At 61.6% G+C, this 19,696-nt stretch overlaps 1 protein-coding gene across 1 annotated transcript; it reads left to right on the plus strand.

Moving 5' to 3' along the window:
• Positions 1-6,669: 6,669 nt before the first annotated feature.
• KCNH3 (potassium voltage-gated channel subfamily H member 3) lies at positions 6,670-19,633 on the plus strand. Its single transcript, XM_040988575.1, has 15 exons — positions 6,670-6,797; positions 7,780-8,013; positions 8,320-8,454; positions 9,838-9,971; positions 10,340-10,583; positions 10,854-11,011; positions 11,114-11,321; positions 13,474-13,755; positions 13,902-14,101; positions 14,309-14,558; positions 16,754-16,971; positions 17,510-17,841; positions 18,089-18,198; positions 18,685-18,761; positions 18,852-19,633. Exons 1-15 carry the CDS (start codon positions 6,722-6,724, stop codon positions 19,419-19,421), a joined length of 3,228 nt encoding a protein of 1,075 aa, XP_040844509.1. The 5' UTR covers positions 6,670-6,721; the 3' UTR covers positions 19,422-19,633.
• Positions 19,634-19,696: the final 63 nt, after the last annotated feature.

Genomic DNA, 19,696 nt, shown 5'->3' on the forward strand with positions numbered 1-19,696 from the left:
TGTAACAGTGGCAGGTGCTGTGGAGCTGGACGCCTGGGCACCTCTGCACCCAGCGAACACGGACTTCCTGAACTCCTCTCTTCTTGAGGTGTCCCCTCAAAGGAAATGAGCAGACATTTTCCAAAAGAACAAATCCAAATGGCTGGTAGACATGAAAAAATGCTCACGCTCCCTAGCTATCAGGGAAATACAAATAAAAACTACATGGAGGTTCCACCTAACTCCAGGGAGACTGGCCTACATTCAGAACTCTACTACCAACACCTGCTGGCGTGAATGTGGGGAGAAAGGCACCCTCCTTCACTGCTGGTGGGAGAGCAGGCCAGTACAGCCACTGTGGAAGTCAGTATGAAGAGTGCTCAGAGAACTCAAAATTGACCTGCTGCATGTCCTAGCTCTCCTGATTCTGGGAATATATCTAAAGGAAATGCAACCTGCATATGAGAAAGTGACTGTAATCCTATATTTACAGCAGCACAATCTATAATAGCAAATACATGGAAACAACCCAGCGGTTTGTCTAAAGAGGAGTGGATAAAGAAACTGTGGCACATCTACTCTGTGGAATACTACACAGCCATTTAAAAGAACGCAATTCAATCATTTGCAACAGAATGGTACCAACTAGAGACCATTGTGCTCAGCGAAATAAGCCAATCAATCCCACATGGCCAAACGTCATATATTCTCTCTGCCATAAGGCAACTTCATGCAAAATGCAAGACCGGTTAAACACATGGGCAAGCATGTATTCACATGTACTCATCTAGAGGATCTGTGTAATAGAGATAAGTGTGCGATCAGTGGAGATACGTTGCAGTATGCATCTCTACTTCTGAATAAATGATGGACCCCGATGGAACTGTTACATATGATTGACAACAGAACGCTGAGCTACATATCGTCGTCTATACCTACAATGTCAGGATACACTTAAACAGCAGATTGATGGACTGGTGACTGTTGTTGAATGAAAGCAGCGTTACAATGTAGGGAAAAACTGGGAGAAAGGATGGGGAGGGTGAAAAGGGGAAATCCCTGAGCATCCTGAAAAATAAAAGAAAGTGTCGCCTAAGGCCACCCACACAGACCTTATTAACTGAAGGAAAACAAACAGTGATGCTGAGCTGGGCATCGTGCTGCTTGCAACACGGGCATCCCGTATTGGAGTGCCAGTTCAAGCCCCAAGGTGCTGTGCTTGTTGTTAATGTGCCAGGGACGGCCAGGGAGTGATGGCCCAAATGCCTGAGTCCCCAGGTACATGGCAGATCCAGCTGGGGTTCTGGTCTGCTGGCTTTGGCCTGGCCCAGTCTTGGCTGCCGCAAGCATTTGGGGAGTGTGCCAACAGAAGGAAGATCTCTCTCTCCCTGGCGAAATAACTAGATTGCTTTTTTTAAAAAGTGTTTATTTTGGGCCCGGCGCGGTGGCGCAAGTGGTTACAGGTCCTCACCTTGCACGCCCGGGATCCCATATGGGTGCCGGTTCTAATCCTGGCAGCCCTGCTTCCCTTCCAGCTCCCTGCCTGTGGCCTGGGAAAGCAGTCGAGGACGGCCCAAAGCTTTGGGAACCTGCACCCACGTGGGAGACCCAGAAGAGGCTCCTGGCTTCGGATCGGCATAGTATCGGCCCGTTGCGCTCACTTGGGGAGTGAATCATCGGACGGAAGATCTTCCTCCCTGTCTCTCCTCTCTGTATATCCGCCTTTCCAATAAAAAAATAATAAAAATAAATCTTAAAAAAAAAAAAAGAATTCATTTGTTTAAAAAAAAAAAGTGTTTATTTTTACTTGAAAGAATTACCAAGAGAGAAAGGGAGAGACAGAGAGAGCTAGGCCAAACTGAAGCCAGGAGCCAGGAGCTTCTTCTGGGTCTCCCATATGGGTGCAGGGACCCAAGGCCTTGGGTCCTCCTCCACTGCTTCCATAGGTCATTTAGCAGGAAGCTGGATCAGGGAGTGAAGTAGCTAGCTAGCATTCAGACTAGTGCCCATATGAGATGCCAGTCCCATAGGTAAGAAATGGCCTGCAACATCACTGTTCCAGCCCCAAGAATGTCTTTGTTTGAAGACAATCCTATTTTGTAACTTTTCTCTGGGTGCCCTCCAGCATGGGAGCTAGGTGACCCTCTGGTGTGTCTGCTTTAACCTGTCCAAAAAAAAAAAAAAAAAAAAAAAAGGTCATTTGGTCATTTCAGAGCTATGGCAGGCAGGACAGGTGCACATGGAACTGACCCCAGAGAACGGACACACCCTCTCCCTCGGCAAGCAGGTGGGAGCATTGCTGGGCCCAGCACTTCCACAGGGTACGGGAACCGTTAGCTTCACACAGGTAAGGAGCCAACTGTTCCCAACGAGGAAATCCTGGAGAGATTCTTCTGGGTGAGGAGCTCCCCCACCCGTCACCCTCGCCGATCTGCCCGCCCCTTTCCTGCCGTCACAACAGCAGGCACGAGCCTACCCACTCGATTCCTCGATTCCTCGGGGAACAGGCAGGTCTGCCGCTCCCGTCTCTGCCGTGTAACCCAGTTAGGCGTTCTCTGGAACCTGATTTCAGACAAGCCATTTCCCAGCACCGCCGTCACACACAGGCTGGGAGAAGGAGCAGGTCGGGCACCCATCCTTGGCAGCAGGGTGACGCCGCACCGGCACCTGACCCTGGATGCCGTGTGGGACAGCCGGGCCTGTGGTGCCGTGACTGGCTGTGGTCGCAGGGCACCGGCTGTGGCCACTCTCGGACCACCGTGCCGTTCCCTCGCGAGGGCTGTTCCCTGGGGACAGGATGCCTCCTCGCCCACGTTCGGTGGCATGGCACAGGGACGGACTCCTGTCGTCTGCTCAGGTTTCCCTTCAGACCTTGGTCCTTTGCTGGCCACGGGTCATGTGACAATACGGTTGTAACTGTGCCTGCCAAGCTTCCCTTGCTTGAAAGCTGACTTGCAGGAAGAGCCTAGAAGGAGGCAGCCCAGGGTGGCCAGCTACTTGGAGGCCTCAGGAATCCCAAACCACGTGCTGGGCTTGTGGGGTTGGCCACCCTCCAATGGGGCGTCGCCCTGAGCTCATCCCCGGGGCTAGGGGTGGTCTGAGCAGCCTGCAGGATGCGTTCCACAAACAGGAAGGCTCTGCCACATCAGTAAGGTCCTCCAGCCACCCACCGCTCCTCCCACACCCTGCCAGGGCAGTGTTCGAGCCGGGGTGTGAGCCCAGACTCGTCTAACCCAAAGGCTCAAGATTTTCTACCACATGGCACAACCACTCAGGCAGAGCCGGCGGCCAGGGGAGGGGTGTGGCACAGGAGCAAACTTGGGCAAAGCCAGCAGCCTGAATGGACACAGGTTCGTGTCCTAACTGCTCCACTTCTGATCCAACTCTCTCCGGGAAAGCAGCAGAGGCCTAAGAAGCCTAAGGCTGCCAGCTTCCACCTGGACCAACACTACCATCGCAGTTATCTGGAAATGAACCCGTGTGTGTCTCTCTCTCCTGTGTATGTGTATTCCTCTCTGTGTAACTGCACTGTTCAAAATAAATAAATGAATCTTTTTAAAAATCATTGGGCCTGGTGCAATAGCCCAGTGGCTAAAGTCCTCACCTTGCATGTGCCAGGATCCCATGTGGGTGCTGGTTCGTGTCCTGGCTGTTCCACTTTCCATCCAGCTCCATGCTACAGCCTAGGAAAGTAGTCAAGGACGCCCCAAAGCCTTGGGACCCTGCATCTGCGTGGGAGACCTGGAGGAAGCTCCTGGCTCCTGGCTTTGGATTGGCTCAGCTGTGGCCATTGTGGCCACTTGGGGAGTGAACCAGAGGATGGGAGAGCTTTCTCTTTTCCTCTCCTTTTCTATATGGGTTTGACTTTCCAATAAAAATAAATGAATCTCTTTTTTTTTTTATTTTAGCAAAATTAATAATAAGCAGAGCGTGGGCGCTCTGAAAGCCAGGCTGAGCACAGGCCTGGGGACCTCCAGGCAGGAAGGGAGGAGGGCGAAGGGAGGAGGGAGGGAGGGCGGCGCCCTGTTCCTCGACAGCCACCTGTTCCCTCCCCCTGCACAGAGCGGCTGGCTCTGCCTTTGTGGGGGTGTGTGTGTGGCGGGGGGAGCTGTCTCCATCTTTTGTGTCTTGTGAGCACGTCTTCCTTGCCCTGCTCTCCCTCCGCGTTCCTTTTTGTAGCTAATACTCCCACGGGCCTCCCACGGCAGCTCCCAAATGCAGCCTCCCGAGCACTTTCTTGTTGACAAAGGCTGGGAGCCGTCTACACAGGGCTCCCCCTCCAGCTCCCCTCCCTCGCTGGGGGGAGGGGGAGAGGAAGCAGACTGCACCGTGAGAGGACCCAGCCCCCACCTGGCCGCCCGCCAGTCCGCAGACCCCCGGGCCAGCCTCAGTTCTGCCTTCCATCCTCTCACCTGCCCTGGCCTTGTGCGTCATGGTGCTGGGTGCGGACAGGCGCGGGCTCATCGCCAGGAGCTGAGGGTCAGGCAGAGGCGCTGAGCCTGCACACCCACCCCATGCACAGGCAGTCTTTGAGGGGCATGGGAGAGGGGGGAGGCTTGAAGACCTTAAAGGCGAGAACGAGGGAAATGGGCAGTAAACGCGAGTGCATTCTCTTCCCGGAGTGTCCGCTCAGCGCCTCCAGGAGCCCAGGCAGGTGAGCTGGAGTTTGCACACGCAGCGCTTGGCTCTCTGGGGTGACCCTGGGACCACCGAGGCCCCACACACTGTCCGGAGGGCTCGGGGGCAATGGCTGGACTCCGGGACAGCAACCGTCAGGGCCGCAGCGCTGGCTCTGTCACCTACCAGACTCCTGACCTACAGAGTCTCCCACCCCGCTGTTTTGTCTTCTACAGCCTCCTTGCTGGCAACATGGGGTGTAAGGCAGCGCCGTGGTTTTTGGAGGGTCACCACCACACATCCGCATGATACGAGTGCCAGACGTCCACTCACTGAGCCTAAGGACAGCCTTAGTCCCATCTTACAGATGGGAAAACTGAGTCCCGGAAACGTTAGCAACCTCTCTAAGTGGTAAGGAAAAATGAATCACCGAGACAGCAGATAGCGGAGCGGTATTCAATCCCAGATCCCGAGGCAGCAGGCCCTCTGAACCTGCCACATCTGCTCTCAGAGGGAGCTAATTCCCAAGTGGGCTCTGCTTAGCCGGGGACTCGGGAACACCCCGGGGGAGCACTCCGCGGCCAGGACCAGGCCAGACGTGGGAGGGTGGCCGGACGCAGCAGCCACTGACTGCCTGGGCGCGCACCCTGCCAGCCAGAGGCTGCGGGGGAGAGGGTCCTGCCCCGCCTCTTGCCCAGGCCCGCCTCTCCGAAGTGAGGTGGGCGGAGCGGGGGACGCGTGCGTGTCTCCTCCAGGAGTGGGGTGCTGGGCTCCCCGCTTCCTTGGATCGGGAACAAACTGCAGCTTTGGCCCCGGCGCTGCTGGGCGCGGGCGGCAGCCGCGGTCGCCGGCGGCCGTGGGAGGAGGAGGAGCGGTGCGGGCAGGCGCGGCGCGCACGGCGAGGTCCAGGGGTCCGTGCGGAGAGACGGCGCCCCGCAGCTGTACTGGGCCCGCGCGCCTGCAGCGTCCCGGCCAGCGCCCGCCCTGGGCGCGGAGCTGGGTCCTTGGCCGTCCGCACAGGCGCGCGCCAGGCCAGCAAGTTTCCTTCTAGGAGCCTGACCTTGATCGCCGCCCTTGTGCGCAACCAAAGGGGCGGCGCAAGGCGACAGGTGTTGCATGAGAAAGGACGTGAGCCGCCTGGTCGCCTCAAGCCTCCTCTGGGCCCGTGCCTTTGAGGCCAGCCCCAGAGGCCTGGAACGCAGCTTCTAGTCGTGGCCGAATCCATTTTCCGGAGGGGCAAGTTGAGGCTCAGACAGGCTCTGGCTCCAACAAACAGAACACCATCCCAGCCACCCCCGTCTGCGGTGAAACTGCAGACTCTCTGGGCCCCCCCCCCACCTGCGCCTTCCCGAGCGCCCTGTTCCCGTCTAAGGGTGACAGCAGCCCCCGCCCGACCCTCTCCCCGCCCCTGGGGGGGCGCGCCGGGAGACGCTACCAGGAGGCTGAGAACCACCCCCCGCCCCCCACCCGAGCTTGCAGAGACGCCTCGCCCCTGCTCGCAGCTGAGTCAGCCAGAGCCGACCCGGCGCTCGCCCGTCATCCTCCGAGGGGTGGGCGGGCGGTGCGCGGCGGCCCCTGGGGCGGGGTAGCAAGGCGGCAGCCTCCAGCCCCCACCGGGGTGCCCTGGGGTGGGGGACGGGTGGCGGGGGTACCCCTCGGCAGGCGGCCTGTCCCTTTAAGGAGGCGGCCCTGCCTGGGTGTGCCCCGTCTCCATGGTTACCCCGGTGCGGGCGGCGGCGGGCGCGGGAGGGAAGGAGGCTGCCGCTGTTCCCCGACAGACGGAGGACGCTGCGGGGACCCGGCGCCGAGCGCAGCCCGAGCGGGAGCCGACCCGCAACGCAGACGCCAACTGCGGCGGGGAGCGGGGCGGGGGTGCCCGGAGCGCCGCGGCCGCGGAGCCTGGAGCCCCGGCTTTGGGGGGGCCATGCCCGGGGCCCCGACGGCGCGGACGACCCCCAGCGCACCCGCCGCTGGCGGGGCCTTCAAGTCCGCGCCGGGCTCTGTGCTTCGACGGCTGCGCTAGGGGTTGCGGGGCCCGGCGGGGGGCGGCCGAGCTGGGCGCCCTCCCCCGGCGCTGAGTCCCCGCGCCCCGGAGGGATGGGGCAGGCGGCCGTGGCAGCCTAAGATGCCGGCCATGCGGGGGCTCCTGGCGCCGCAGAACACCTTCTTGGACACCATCGCCACGCGCTTCGACGGCACGCGTGAGTGTGACCCCCTGATCCCCCGCTGGCAGACGAGCTGGGCCCCTCCAGCTTGTCACTGGGGTCCGGGACGCTGCGTTCTCCCGGGGCGAGGTGGTGGGGCTCGCCAAGTCTGACCTAGCAGGCTCCCACGTGGCTGCCCTTCGACCGGCGAGTGGGGTGCAGCCGGGAGCAGTGCTGGGGGCAGCCGGCGAGTCTGCAAGGGAGGTGGAGCGTGTAGGTGCCCGCGCCCCTCTTTGCTGCTTCCCACCTGCGCTGGGAGCTGCTTGGGGACACCCAGCAGCCCCGGGGAAGTTCTGGCTCCTGTGTTGGGGGTGGGGGTCAGCTCTGAGCTGGAGGACAAGTGGTGGTGCCCCTTCCCCTCCTCCCCCACGCACCGCCTCCCTGGGGAGGGGTGATGCCCAACTCTTGGAACAGACAGGCCCTGCACTGACTGGGTTCTGCAAAGAGGCCGGGAGCATGCGAGCCCCACTCCAACCTCCTCCATCTGCTTTGTCAGTGTGCTTGGCTCAGCAGCCTGCTGATTAAGCGCCCCCCCCCCCTCCTTAGCCACCAGTCCTTACACCCCCATTCCTTATCACATTTACTCCTTCCTGAGCAGGTCCAGCGCCCCCAGGGCTGCGGGACCACTTGCTTCTCCTGCAGGGTGGGCATCCCTGGGAGGCACCCACAGCCTGCCTACCTGAGCACCTGGCTGAGTGGCCAAGCCTGGCAGGGGTGCAGGCGGGATGGAGGAGGGCCTGGCACCAGTCATGCCATGCCCCTCTGGGCATCCACATGCCCACCCAGGAGGGCTCAGGAGCCATCCAAAACCATGTTGAGTTCTCACGTTGCACAGGATGCCAGGTGCAGGACCACCCCGTGTCCCAGGCTCACACCCCTCCCCCCCATTCACCTTCCTGGCCGGGGCTGGGTCACAGGCATCGGGGAGAGGAGGGCCAGTGGCCGGGCACCCCTCTGACAGGCGGGCGCTCTCCTGCAGACAGTAACTTTGTGCTGGGCAATGCCCAGGTGGCGGGGCTGTTCCCCGTGGTCTACTGCTCCGATGGCTTCTGCGACCTCACGGGCTTCTCCAGGGCCGAGGTCATGCAGCGGGGCTGCGCCTGCTCCTTCCTCTACGGGCCGGACACCAGCGAGCTGGTCCGCCAGCAGATCCGCAAGGCCCTGGACGAACACAAAGAGTTCAAGGCCGAGCTGATCCTCTACCGGAAGAGTGGTGAGGGCCACTGGGCTGGCTACCCTCCCTCCATCTTCCCATCCCCTGGGCACCAGTTCCCTGTCTCACCCCGTTTGCTCCTCCAGCCTGCATCCTGCCCCCACCTTTGGCCCAGGGCCCCTCACTCCTGCTCTTCCCCCAGTCTCAGATGCACAACAGGGCAGACGTCCTGGGGTCCCGTCTGCCCCCCCCCCGGCCCTCCCACCCCATCTATCAAGCCTCAGCCTCAGGGGACATGAATTGCTCCAGGTCCCGCTTGTGACGACACCTGGGGTGGGGGGCAGCTGAGTCTGTCTTTGTGTCCAGGGCTCCCATTCTGGTGTCTCCTGGATGTGATACCCATAAAGAATGAGAAAGGGGAGGTGGCCCTCTTCCTGGTCTCCCACAAAGACATCAGCGACACCAAGACCCGAGGGGGCCCTGACAACTGGAAGGAAACAGGTGGGTATCCACAGGCTGTCATGCTAGGCTGCTAGCCTGTGTTAATCCCCCTGTGCACCTGCTAACTGATGCTGGGGGAGAGGTGTGTGCTGGCCCCAGCTCTGAAGGCCCAGTGCAGACATCTTTAGCTAGACCAGGTGAGACCCAGAGGGTTGAGTTTGCTAAGACCCTGGAAGCAGGCCCACTCAACACCTGCTGGTTGAGCTCAGCCCCGCCTGGCTCCCGGCCAGCTGGCACACCGCCAGACCAGCCCTGGTCTGAGTCCCTGCAAGTCCTTCCAGGCCTGGGGCAGCATGAGGTGCGTCACAGAGATGTTAAGTCTGGGGACTCTCCTCCTCCATGCCCCCACCCCAGCCCTGCGTTTACCTCTTCATGACGTCAAGCTTCAGCATCACACCCCACTCCTACTGCAGCCAGACCTCGGGCCCTTCAGAGCCCCACTCCTGCCCAGAGGACCCCCTGTGCACTCTGCCCTCTTGCCTTCCCCTGGAGACGATACCTGTGGCCTCATTGAGCCATTAACCCCCTGGAAGCAGGTCCTGGGAGTGTGTCCTTAAGCAAATGGCCCCAGAAAGCGAGGAATGCCTAAAATCCCAGCTCTCCCCAGAATAAGCAAGTGATGAGTGATCCAGACCCGCCCTCGGGCTTACAATCAGTGTCAGGTGCTCCTTCATCTTTGTTTAAACAAATATTTATTTATTTACTTACTTAAGAGTTCTGCCCCTGCCCCATGACAACTCAACTACCTAATCCTCCCCTTGCGAGCACGAGGATCCCTTATGGGCACCAGTTCATGTCTCAGCTGCTCTGCTTCCCATCCAGCTCCCTGCTTGTGGCCTGGGAAAGCAGTGGAGGACAGCCCAAAGCCTTGGGACCCTGCACCCATGTGGGAGACCTAAAAGAAGCTCCTGGCTCCTGGCTTCAGATTGGCTCAGCCCTGGCTGTTGTGGCCACTTGGGGAGTGAACCAGCAGATTGAAGATCTTTGTCTGTCTCTCCCTCTCTTTGTAAATCTGCCTTTCCAATAAAAGTAAATCTTAATTTAAAAAAAAAAAAGAGTCAAAAAAATTTCACAAGGAGATAGAGAAAGATAGGGTGAGGAAAAGAGAGATCTTCCGTCCACTGATTCACTCCCCAAATGGCCACAATGGCCAGAGCTGAGCCCATCCAAAGCCAGGAACCAGAAGCTTCTTCCAGGCGCCCCAGGTAGGTGCAGGGGTCCAAGGCCTTGGGCTGTCCTCCTTTACTTTTCCAGGCACATTAGCGAAGAGCTGGGTGGGATACGGAGCAGCCGGGATTCCAAGTGGCACACATATGCAGTGCTGCAGGTCGTGGACTACCGCGCTGTGCCACAGCACCAGTCCCAACCCTTCATGTTTTGCAGGTGGTGGCCGCCGCCGCTATGGCCGGGCAGGATCTAAAGGCTTTAATGCTAACCGGCGGAGAAGCCGGGCCGTGCTCTACCACCTGTCTGGGCACCTGCAGAAGCAACCCAAGGGCAAGCATAAGCTCAACAAGGTAGATGGAGCAGGCATGTGGGTGTGTTCGGGTGTGGGAGCAGGCAGAGCAGGGGAGTGGGGGCGCTACACCCAGAATGCCGAGGGAGTCCCGCGCTCAGGGCGCATGTTGGGGCTGGGACAACAGGAGGCGATTTCCTGCATCTGACCCAGACAGGCAAGCCTTGGCTCTGGTGTCAAGTGCGTCGTATTCCATCCTGGCTCTGCCCCTCACCAGCTGGTGCCCTCAGGGGTGGAGGGGGGTGTGGTCTCTGCTGCTGTCTTCCGATCTGGCCAGAGGCTGCTGGGATGAAGCTAAGGGCGATGACTGCCCATGTGTGTGGAGGTGCGCGCTGAGCGAAAGCCCACCTCAGCCTGTGCCTTCCCCAGGGGGTGTTTGGTGAGAAACCAAACCTGCCCGAGTACAAAGTGGCCGCCATCAGGAAGTCGCCCTTCATCCTGCTGCACTGCGGGGCTCTGAGGGCCACGTGGGATGGCTTCATCCTGCTGGCCACGCTCTACGTGGCGGTCACTGTGCCCTACAGCGTGTGCGTGAGCACGGCGCGGGAGCCCAGCGCCGCCCGCGGCCCACCCAGCGTCTGCGACCTGGCGGTGGAGGTGCTCTTCATCCTGGGTATGTGTGCCTGCGCGCGCGCCGTCCTCCCGCCCTGTGCCGCGCGCCCGCCCTGTGCCGCGCGCCCTCTGTCCCCCTGCAAGCTTGGAAGTCAGACTCAAGCTCCGGCTGACCCCGAGCCCCCGCATCTCCCTCCTCAAGACGGGTGTGAGGCCTAACTCAGACGATGTGCACCGAGGGCATGGGGCAGCGCCAAGTTCAGGGCAGCTGCCCACCAAGAGTGTCCTCCCTCCCGCCCCCACTGACTCCCTCGGGGGCTCCTCCTCGCAGACATCGTGCTGAATTTCCGCACCACGTTCGTGTCCAAGTCAGGCCAGGTCGTGTTCGCCCCCAAGTCCATCTGCCTCCATTACGTCACCACCTGGTTCCTGCTGGACGTCATCGCGGCGCTGCCCTTCGACCTGCTCCACGCCTTCAAGGTCAACGTGGTCCGTGCAGCTGGGCTGGATGGGTGGGGCCCGGGGCGGGCCGGCGGGGTGCAGCCGGCCCAGCCTCGGCGTGACCTCCGTGCTGCCTCGGCTTGTTCTCAGTACGTCGGGGCGCACCTGCTGAAGACCGTGCGGCTGCTGCGGCTGCTGCGGCTGCTCCCGCGGCTGGACCGCTACTCGCAGTACAGCGCTGTGGTGCTGACGCTGCTCATGGCCGTGTTCGCCCTGCTCGCCCACTGGGTCGCCTGCGTCTGGTTCTACATCGGCCAGCAGGAGATTGAGAACAGTGAAGCGGAGTTGCCCGAGATCGGTACCGGGGTCCTGGGGAACAGGGGCGGGGGCTGTGCTGTGCCCCAGCGAGTGTATGCAAGTGGCTGCCCCCGCTAAGTGGACGGCCTCCTGTCCAGCCTGCCCACTGCCTGTGGCGCCCACTCCCTCGAGCGTCGCTCACCCTCCTTATCCCCGGCCGGACGCCTTAGCTGGAGCTCATACTTCCCATTGCTGCCCCACCCAGGTCCCCGCCACCCACCTGTCACCTCACCCTCCCAGGACCTTCCCGCAGCCATGCCCGTGTGCTCGACCTTCCCCTTCCATGGCCACAGCCTCTCCCACCTGCCCTTAGATGCTTCAGTCCTGATGGGGAGGTGGACGGGTGTGTGTCCCCACCTCTGCCCGCAGATGGCAGTCACACTGTGATGGCGAGTCCTTCCCTCCCCTCTGCTGGCCTGGCCTCTGCTGGGTCTTCACTTCTGTCCTCAGCTCCTGTCCTTTCTCTCGGGTCCCCACCACCTCACCCTGCCTGCACCCCTACTTCTTAGTGCTCCTTGGTGAGGTTGCAAGGGTTCCAACCCTGCCTGGAAACCCCACTCTGGGCACTCCCTTGGGGTGACAAGGCTGCCGTGTGTGGCCTGTCGCTTGGCAGGAGACCTGTGTGTGTGTGTGCCGTGTGTGTCCCTGACTGCTGCAGCTCACGTGGGGGCAGGCACCCCTCACAGGCCCCACCGTGGTGGGAACAGAAGTGCTGCCTCGACCTCCACCTCTGTCCCCTGCCATGGGGGCTGCTCCCGGCCGGGCTACAGGCTCCTCTGCAGTTGGCATGGAAGAGTTGGCGGGGCTCTGCTAGCTCTTTAACAGACACACACATGCGGGTGTCCTGCCACCTTGCCCCGTGGGTTCAGGGTGGCCTCGCTGTGCTTGGGCTAGCATTCAAGTGCTTTTCATTCTCCCCCCCCCACCACCACCACTCTCCCTCCCCCACTAGGTTGGTGCCAAGATCTGGACCTGCCAGCCCCCCCCACACACACACTCCCTCCCTGCAGGCATCTCAAACAGGAGGGCGGACTCTGTCCATCCCCAGCCCCTCTCTTCAGAAAGAGCCCCCTCTCCTTCTCCTTGGATCCGAATTCTACCTGTCCATGGAGTCCAGTCATACATGTTCCCTCCTCCAGGAAGTCTTCCAGCTCACAGCACTGTGACCTGGGGCCCCTTGGGTGGCAGCTGCCCTGGCACCCAGCTGGGCAGGTGAATGGGCAGATGACAGGAGGGCTGTGGGCATGGCATGGACAGCAGTGAGGTGCTGGGAAAATGCAGGGTAGGTCTGTGTGCCCAGCAGGAGGGCGAGGGAGGCAGGCAGAGCCGTACTCACATGGGTGCCCACGCTCACCACCTCCTCAGGGCCCTCAGCTCTGCCAGGACCCTGCTACACCCCACAACTCCTACAAGGTTCCAGCTAGGCTCAGAATGACTTCCAGCAACCATGAGCTCATGAAGGAACCTCCAGCTCAGTCCTGCCTCCCGCCCAGGCCAAGCGGAGGATGTGCGATTGCTGGAGGCACTGGGGCTCGTGCAGCCTCTCCACCTGGTGGCCCAACCTTGCCTGCACAGGTGCACGCACCTGCCAGCCTGTGCCCACTCTGTCCTCAACCTGAGTTCTAGTGTCTGTCAGTGTGCCCACCCTCCCAAGTGGCGCGCAAGCACCACCACATGCACCTGCCTGCGCCCCACGTGTGCACAGGCCCCCCAGGAGGGCCATGTTGTGGCTCCAGCCAAGGTGCTCACCCATGGGTCCTTATCTCCCCAAGAAGCAGGGCAGCTGAGCTGCCTCAAAGCAGGGGACACATGTCCGCGTGGCTCGGGGTGGCTTGTAGGGCGGGGCGAAGCTGTAAAAGGGGGAGTTGGTGGCAGGCTTCTGGACATGGGCTGGTGGAAGAGGGGAGGAGAGGGCCTCTGCTTCAGCCTTGGGGACCCAGCCTTTGTCACCCACCACTAGCTGGCTACCAATATGGCTGGCTGCAGTCTCAGGTTCCCAGGAGTCCACGCTCCTTCTGTCTGGGGTCTCTGGGCTAGGTAGCAGGTGCTGGGCTGACCAAGGAAGGGCAGGGGCAGGCAGCTCTGGGTTGGGGGGAGCGTGCGTGGCTTGTCCCGCACCTCTGCCTGCTCAGGCTGCCTTCTGCTCTTTCCAGGCTGGCTGCAGGAGCTGGCCCGCCGCCTGGAGACGCCCTACTATCTGGTGGGCCGGTCGCCCGCAGACAGGAACGGCTCTGGGCCAAATGACAATTGCACTAGCAGCCCAGGCGAGGCCAACGGGACTGGGCTGGAGCTCCTGGGTGGCCCTTCACTGCGCAGCGCCTACATCACCTCGCTCTACTTCGCACTCAGCAGCCTCACCAGCGTGGGCTTCGGCAACGTGTCCGCCAACACGGACACGGAGAAGATCTTTTCCATCTGCACCATGCTTATTGGCGGTGAGACGCGGCAGGGCCCCAGCTCGTCCAGCGTCGGAGGGGAGATGGGGGAAGCCGCGGGCAGCGAGGTCGGTGCTGGGGCGGGCCTGGCAGGTGCAGGCGGGGCGCGGCCAGCAGGTGTGACCGGCTCGTGCCGCCCCCTCCAGCCCTGATGCACGCAGTGGTGTTTGGCAACGTGACGGCCATCATCCAGCGCATGTACGCCCGCCGCTTCCTCTACCACAGCCGCACCCGTGACCTGCGAGACTACATCCGCACGCACCGCATCCCCAAGCCCCTCAAACAGCGCATGCTCGAGTGCTTCCAGGCCACCTGGGCAGCGAACAACGGCATCGACACGGCCGAGGTGCGCGGGCCTTTCAGACGGCTTGGGGCCTTCCTGCCCAGTCCCGGGTTTGCCTGGAGATGGAGGCTGGAACACGAGCTCCTACTGGGCCCGTCAGAGGCCTGGAGGGAAAAGCTGGGCTGTCCCAAGGCTGGAAGGCGGCGGGGTGGCTGGAGCGTGCCCCCAGCCCTCTCCACAGGCTCTGCTCACCCCCTTCCCCCGCCGCAGCTGCTTCAGAGCCTCCCGGACGAGCTGCGCGCAGACATCGCCATGCACCTGCACAAGGAGGTCCTGCAGCTGCCGCTGTTCGAGGCCGCCAGCCGCGGCTGCCTGCGGGCCCTGTCGCTGGCCCTGCGGCCCGCCTTCTGTACACCGGGCGAGTACCTCATCCACCAGGGTGACGCCCTCCAGGCCCTCTACTTCGTGTGCTCCGGCTCCATGGAGGTGCTCAAGGGCGGCACGGTGCTTGCCATCCTAGGTTCGTGAGGGTGAGAAAGAGGGCACAGGGACCCGTGAGTGCCCCTGGGAGAGACATCTGGGCCCTCATCTGCAGAGTCCCCAAGGGGCTGCTCAGTGAGCGCAAGATGGCTAGTCTTGCTGTGTCCCAGCGATGGACAGAGTGAGGGGATGGGAAGGGCAGAAAGTTGGACCGCACACATGCAAATGCCAGGGCCCGCTTCAGGCAGGGCTGAACAGAAGCTGAATTTGTGGCTTGAGAGGTGAGATGCTGTATTCCTGATCCCGGGCTGAGCTTGAGGGAACAGCACCCACAGTGCATGCACTTCATGAGTTGGTACAAGGAAGGGGCGGAGGTGATGGGAGGAGGAGAGGGGTGCTCCTGTGGGGCGGACCCAGGCATGGCACTGTACACCTGCCACTTCTGGTTCAGCCCTGCCAGCTGGCCAGGGGGGCAGAGGAGGAGACAGAGGCTGAGGTCAGAGAGCTTTAAGAACAGCGGGCCCTGGCCACCTGGGTGGGGTGGGGGATGCGTCTGCTGGTCCCTCATCATGTGCTTCGGGAAGGGGTCTCAGGACGCTGTTCCGGAACTTCAGGAGAATATAGTCAAGCGCTGGGGGCTCGGGTTGCCTCTGTAAGGTGCCATGGGCTGTGACAGGTGATAAGGAATGCTGGGATTTGGAGGGACAGCGCGGAGTTACACTGAGGCAGAGCAGCGCTTGTGGATTCAACATGGAAACGCCTGCAGCCCGCAGGCACTGAGGCTTGAAGCCGACCTGGCAGCCCTCCAATGCAGAGGCACATGGTGGCATTGCAGTGGCCATCCCCGGGCAGCTGCTATGTGTCCAGTCTTGCTCTGTGCAGGAGGAAGCAGCAGATGCCATGGGGTCCTTGGCGGCTGAGTCCAGCCTTTCGGCCTCCACTTGGTTCCCACCAGGTCCCGGCAAACACGGATGTTTCACCAAGCTGCCTGGTGATCCCGGAGAGGGCGTGGAGAACTGAAAGGATCAGAAAGGTGGAGAGGGAATTTTGCTCCCTTCACAGTGGCTAGCTGGGAGCAGAACTCAGGGTAGTTTTTGGAGCAGAGGTCTTTAGCCTGGGGCAAGGAGGCCATGTGGCCTGAGGTGCATCCAGGCACTCCTGAGGGTGAGGGGAGTACTTCACCCTGCTCCCAGAAGAGCCATGTTCAGTGTTAGTGATTCAGGCCAAGCCACAGAGTGGTGGTAGCCTGAACCCGGGTCCTTGTCACCACAGCATCCCAGCAGCAGGAGTTAGGTTCCGCTTAATGCATGCTATTGCTGCACATACAGGTTCTGGGTTGCAGTGCGTCCCCATGGCCTGGTTCCACCCAAGGCTGGCCCAGTGACCCCTGTGCCCATCCAGTGAGGGGCTGTGCCCAGACCCTGGGACCATCCTCCTCGGTGCTGCTCTTGGCTTTGGGGTCACCTCCTGGAAGGAGACAAGGACCTCACACACCTATTTGAGCTGGCCTGAGGGACAGCCAGTGCCTCTGCCAGTCCTTCCTAAAGGAGCCCTCGATGGCCTGGGCTGGGAAGACAAGATGTACGGATGTGTGGGAACCTCTTCAGAGATCCAAGTTCAAGTCCACTGCCGCTTGGAGGCGCCCCGGGCTCGGGGTGTGCTGCCCGGCACAGCACAGGATATCGTCATCCTGTTAAAGGTGCTGCGTAGGATCTAGCTGGGAACTCTGGCTCGGAAGGAAAGGGAATGTAAAGGATTTCCTTTTCTTTCCTCCGGGATTTTCCATCTCTGCCGGGCACTTAAACTGCGTGAACACCTAGGGTGCCTAGACGGAGGTGCCCAGGTCACGGCCTCCACATCTGTCCCACTCCGTCTGGTATCTCAGAGGCAGTGCAGCCAGCACAGGAACACCGTCTGAGGGAGCAAAGAAGAGCCCGCGGACTCCACTAAGCACATCATCTCTGGAGCTGGGAGGCAGCAGGGCTTGGGGCCTGGAGCTGCTGGACATTGTCACCATTACCCCCTTTCCCGGGCAATGAGCCACTAGTTCCAGGACCAGCTGCACCTCGATGGCCTATGGGGATTTTAGAGGCCAACTGGGGAGCTTCCCCGCCCCCCGCCAGGTGGGGTAGGGGAGGCAGGCAGCAGGGGTAAGGGCCTCGTCCAGCCTGGGGCCTCTGTCCTTGGTCCTGGGGCCAGAGGTCGGGGCTGATGGTCTCTGCTTCTTCTCCCCAGGGAAAGGCGATCTGATTGGCTGTGAGCTGCCGAGACGTGAGCAGGTGGTTAAGGCCAATGCCGATGTGAAGGGGCTCACGTACTGTGTCCTTCAGTGTCTGCAGCTGGCAGGGTTGCATGAGAGCCTCGCGCTGTACCCCGAGTTTGCTCCACGCTTCAGCCGCGGCCTCCGAGGGGAGCTCAGCTACAACCTGGGTGCTGGAGGAGGCTCTGCAGAGGTGAGGGTGCTGGGTACATGTGCACAGGGGCAGGCTTTGTGAGGTGCTGCTTGTGAGGCATGGTTTTGGTCTCCAACCCTGCCCCTCCCGGCGTGCATACATTCATCAGCTACCCAGCCCTCCCTCGTCCATCCAAAACAGCCAAGTCCTAGGTCAAGGAAACCAAGTCCACTGGCACTGATGGGGGGTCATGGCACATGGGGGGGGCAGCAGTCTCCCACCCCAAGCTGTTCCTGGCTTCCCACACTTCTTTGTGGCACAGCTGCACTGTTAGACGAATTCTAAGCCAGCTACCCATGCTGCAGCTAAATAAAGGGAGGCCAGTCCATGTGGCTGAAATCCTGAAGGGAACAACATGCCTCTAGGGCTGTTTCCTACCCTGCACCCCCACCCGATCCCCCACTCTACAAGTGTCATCTCTGGCTTTCCATTTCAGCAGGGCTGCTCGTCCCTTCTCAAGGAAGAGGGAGGCTTGGGAGGGCAGGCAAGTGGGGCCTCCCACACTGATGGCCTCCAGCCACCCCATGCTTGTCCTCAGGTGGACACCAGTTCCCTGAGTGGTGACAACACCCTCATGTCCACGCTGGAGGAGAAGGAGACAGATGGGGAGCAGGGCCCCACAGTCTCCCCGGCACCTGCCGAGGAGCCCTGCAGTCCCCTGCTGTCCCCTGGCTGCACCTCTGCGTCCTCAGCTGCCAAGCTGCTGTCCCCGTGTCAAACGGCGCCACGGCCTCGCCTGGGTGGCAGAGGGCGGCCAGGCAGGGCAGGGGCTTCCAAGGAGGAGGCCGGACCCTCTGCTCACCCGCGGACCCTGGAGGGGCTGCGGCTGCCCCCTGTGCCATGGATCGTGCCTCCAGAGCTCAGCCCCAGGTGAGCTGCCAGCCAGGCCCCATTCCACCCATCTCAACTTCCAGCCTGCATGGGGCAAGCCTGACTTCTCCGGGAAGCCTTCCTTAACTCCGTCCTGCAGCTGTGTGGGCTCCCCCCTGCTCAGGCTGCACACCCTCAGTGGAGGGATGGCGTGTTAGCATCCTCTCGGGGCCCCTCTGGGCTGCAGGAGCTGCTGGCTGTGAACATGGTGCGGTGTCTGTCCCTGACTGCCCTCTTGGGTCTGCAGGGTTGTGGATGGCATTGAGGATGGTTGTGGCTCCTCGGACCAGCCTAAGTTTTCTTTCCGTGTGGGCAAGCCTGGTCCAGAATGCAGCAGCAGCCCTTCCCCAGTGCCAGGTACCTGGGCCAGGGATGGGCGGGTTGGCAGACAACCCCTCGCCCTGGCACACCTCGGCACCTCTTATCTTAGGCAAGGTGTGTTCAGCGTTAGAGCGGTGCCTGTGTGTGTCTGGGGACCGGGTTGGGGTCCCTGCTCTGTCAGCTCCCCCACACGTGCACTTAGCTTCTGTCTTGTGCTTGTTCAATGAGATTGTGTAAACTAAAGCCCTCACCATAGGGCTATTCTCCAGAGGTAGAAGCCTGGGGAGCCAGGGGCTGGAACTGGCCCCAGGGCAGGGCCTGGGCAGCAGACAGGTCAGGAGCTTTGAGTATTTGCAGTAGGGTGCAGACCGCGGGCAGCAGTATTAGGGTCTCCAGGGAGCCAGACATATGAGTAAAGCACGGCGCCTCAGGCCGGGCCACAAGCTGTTACTGAGTCAGGTCCAGTCTGGCAGAGGCCTGGGCCACACTCACTGGCTGGTAACCCTCTCCTTCCATCCACAGACAATGGCCTGCTTACTGTCCCCCTTGGGCCCAGCGAGACGAGGAATACAGACACCCTTGACAAGCTCCAGCAGGCGGTGGGTGAAGGGCAAGGCGGGGAGGGCGCAGGCACGGGCAAGGCAGCTGACCCTCTTGCCCTTCCTTCCTGGTGATGCCCCTCCCTGCAGGTGATGGAGCTGTCTGAGCAGGTGCTGCAGATGCGGGAGGGGCTCCAGTCCCTCCGGCAGGCCGTGCAGCTTGTGCTGGCTCCTCCGGGGGAAGCCCAGTGCCCGGCCAGCCCCTCAGAGCTCCTGCGGCCCCTGCGGGTGGACACCGAGCCTGGCTCCCATGGCCTGCAGCCCCCAGCTGGCTCTGTCTCCAGCGGAACCTGGCCCCATCCACGAGGACCCTCTCCTCTCCTGGCACCCTGGCCCTGGGGCCCCCCAGCATCTCAGAGCTCCCCCTGGCCTCGAGCCTCTGCCCTCTGGGCCTCTGCCTCTGACTTGGAGCCCCCTGCCTCAGAAGAACTCTGCTCTGAGTCCAGCACCCCAGCCTCACCGCCTCCTCCCGAGGAAGGAGCCAGGACTGGTGCCCCCGAGTGTGTGAGTCAGGCCGAGACCACCAGCACTGGAGAGCCCCCTCCGGGGCCAGGGGGCCTGGCCTTGCCCTGGGACCCCCACAACCTAGAGATGGTGCTCATCGGCTGCCATGGCTCTGGCTCGGTGCAGTGGACCCAGGAAGAAGGCACCGGGGTCTGAGCGCCACCTCCGGCCTGTGCGCTGTGCCCGTGGCTGCAGGTATAGCAAGGTGGCCAGGGCTCTGCCTGCCAGGCCTGCTTTCTGCCACGCCCCAGCCTCAGGATGCTGTGCTGCCCGCTGGCTCAGGGTAGGGAGCTGGACAGTACTATGCTGCAGCACCTAGGCCAGGCTGGGGATCTTTAGGGACCCCCTCCTGGGATCCCCCAGGTCAGGTGGGGGCAGGGGCTTGAAGACAGGGAGGGGTTCTGCCATCCTTGCATGTGCCCCTGCCTCTA

The sequence above is a fragment of the Ochotona curzoniae genome, unplaced genomic scaffold, assembly GCF_017591425.1.
Source record: "Ochotona curzoniae isolate NIBS_2020 unplaced genomic scaffold, NIBS_Ocur_1.0 contig_1014, whole genome shotgun sequence".
NCBI classification, from domain to species: domain Eukaryota; kingdom Metazoa; phylum Chordata; class Mammalia; order Lagomorpha; family Ochotonidae; genus Ochotona; species Ochotona curzoniae.

Excerpts from the sequence above, each read along its gene's own strand:
- KCNH3 (XM_040988575.1), top strand. The coding sequence starts at position 6,722 with ATGCCGGCCATGCGGGGGCTCCTGGCGCCGCAGAACACCTTCTTGGAC. Across the intron at positions 13,756-13,901 it reads CTGCACCATGCTTATTGGCG|CCCTGATGCACGCAGTGGTG; the intron begins GTGAGACGCGGC and ends CGCCCCCTCCAG. Across the intron at positions 16,972-17,509 it reads CTGGAGGAGGCTCTGCAGAG|GTGGACACCAGTTCCCTGAG; the intron begins GTGAGGGTGCTG and ends GCTTGTCCTCAG.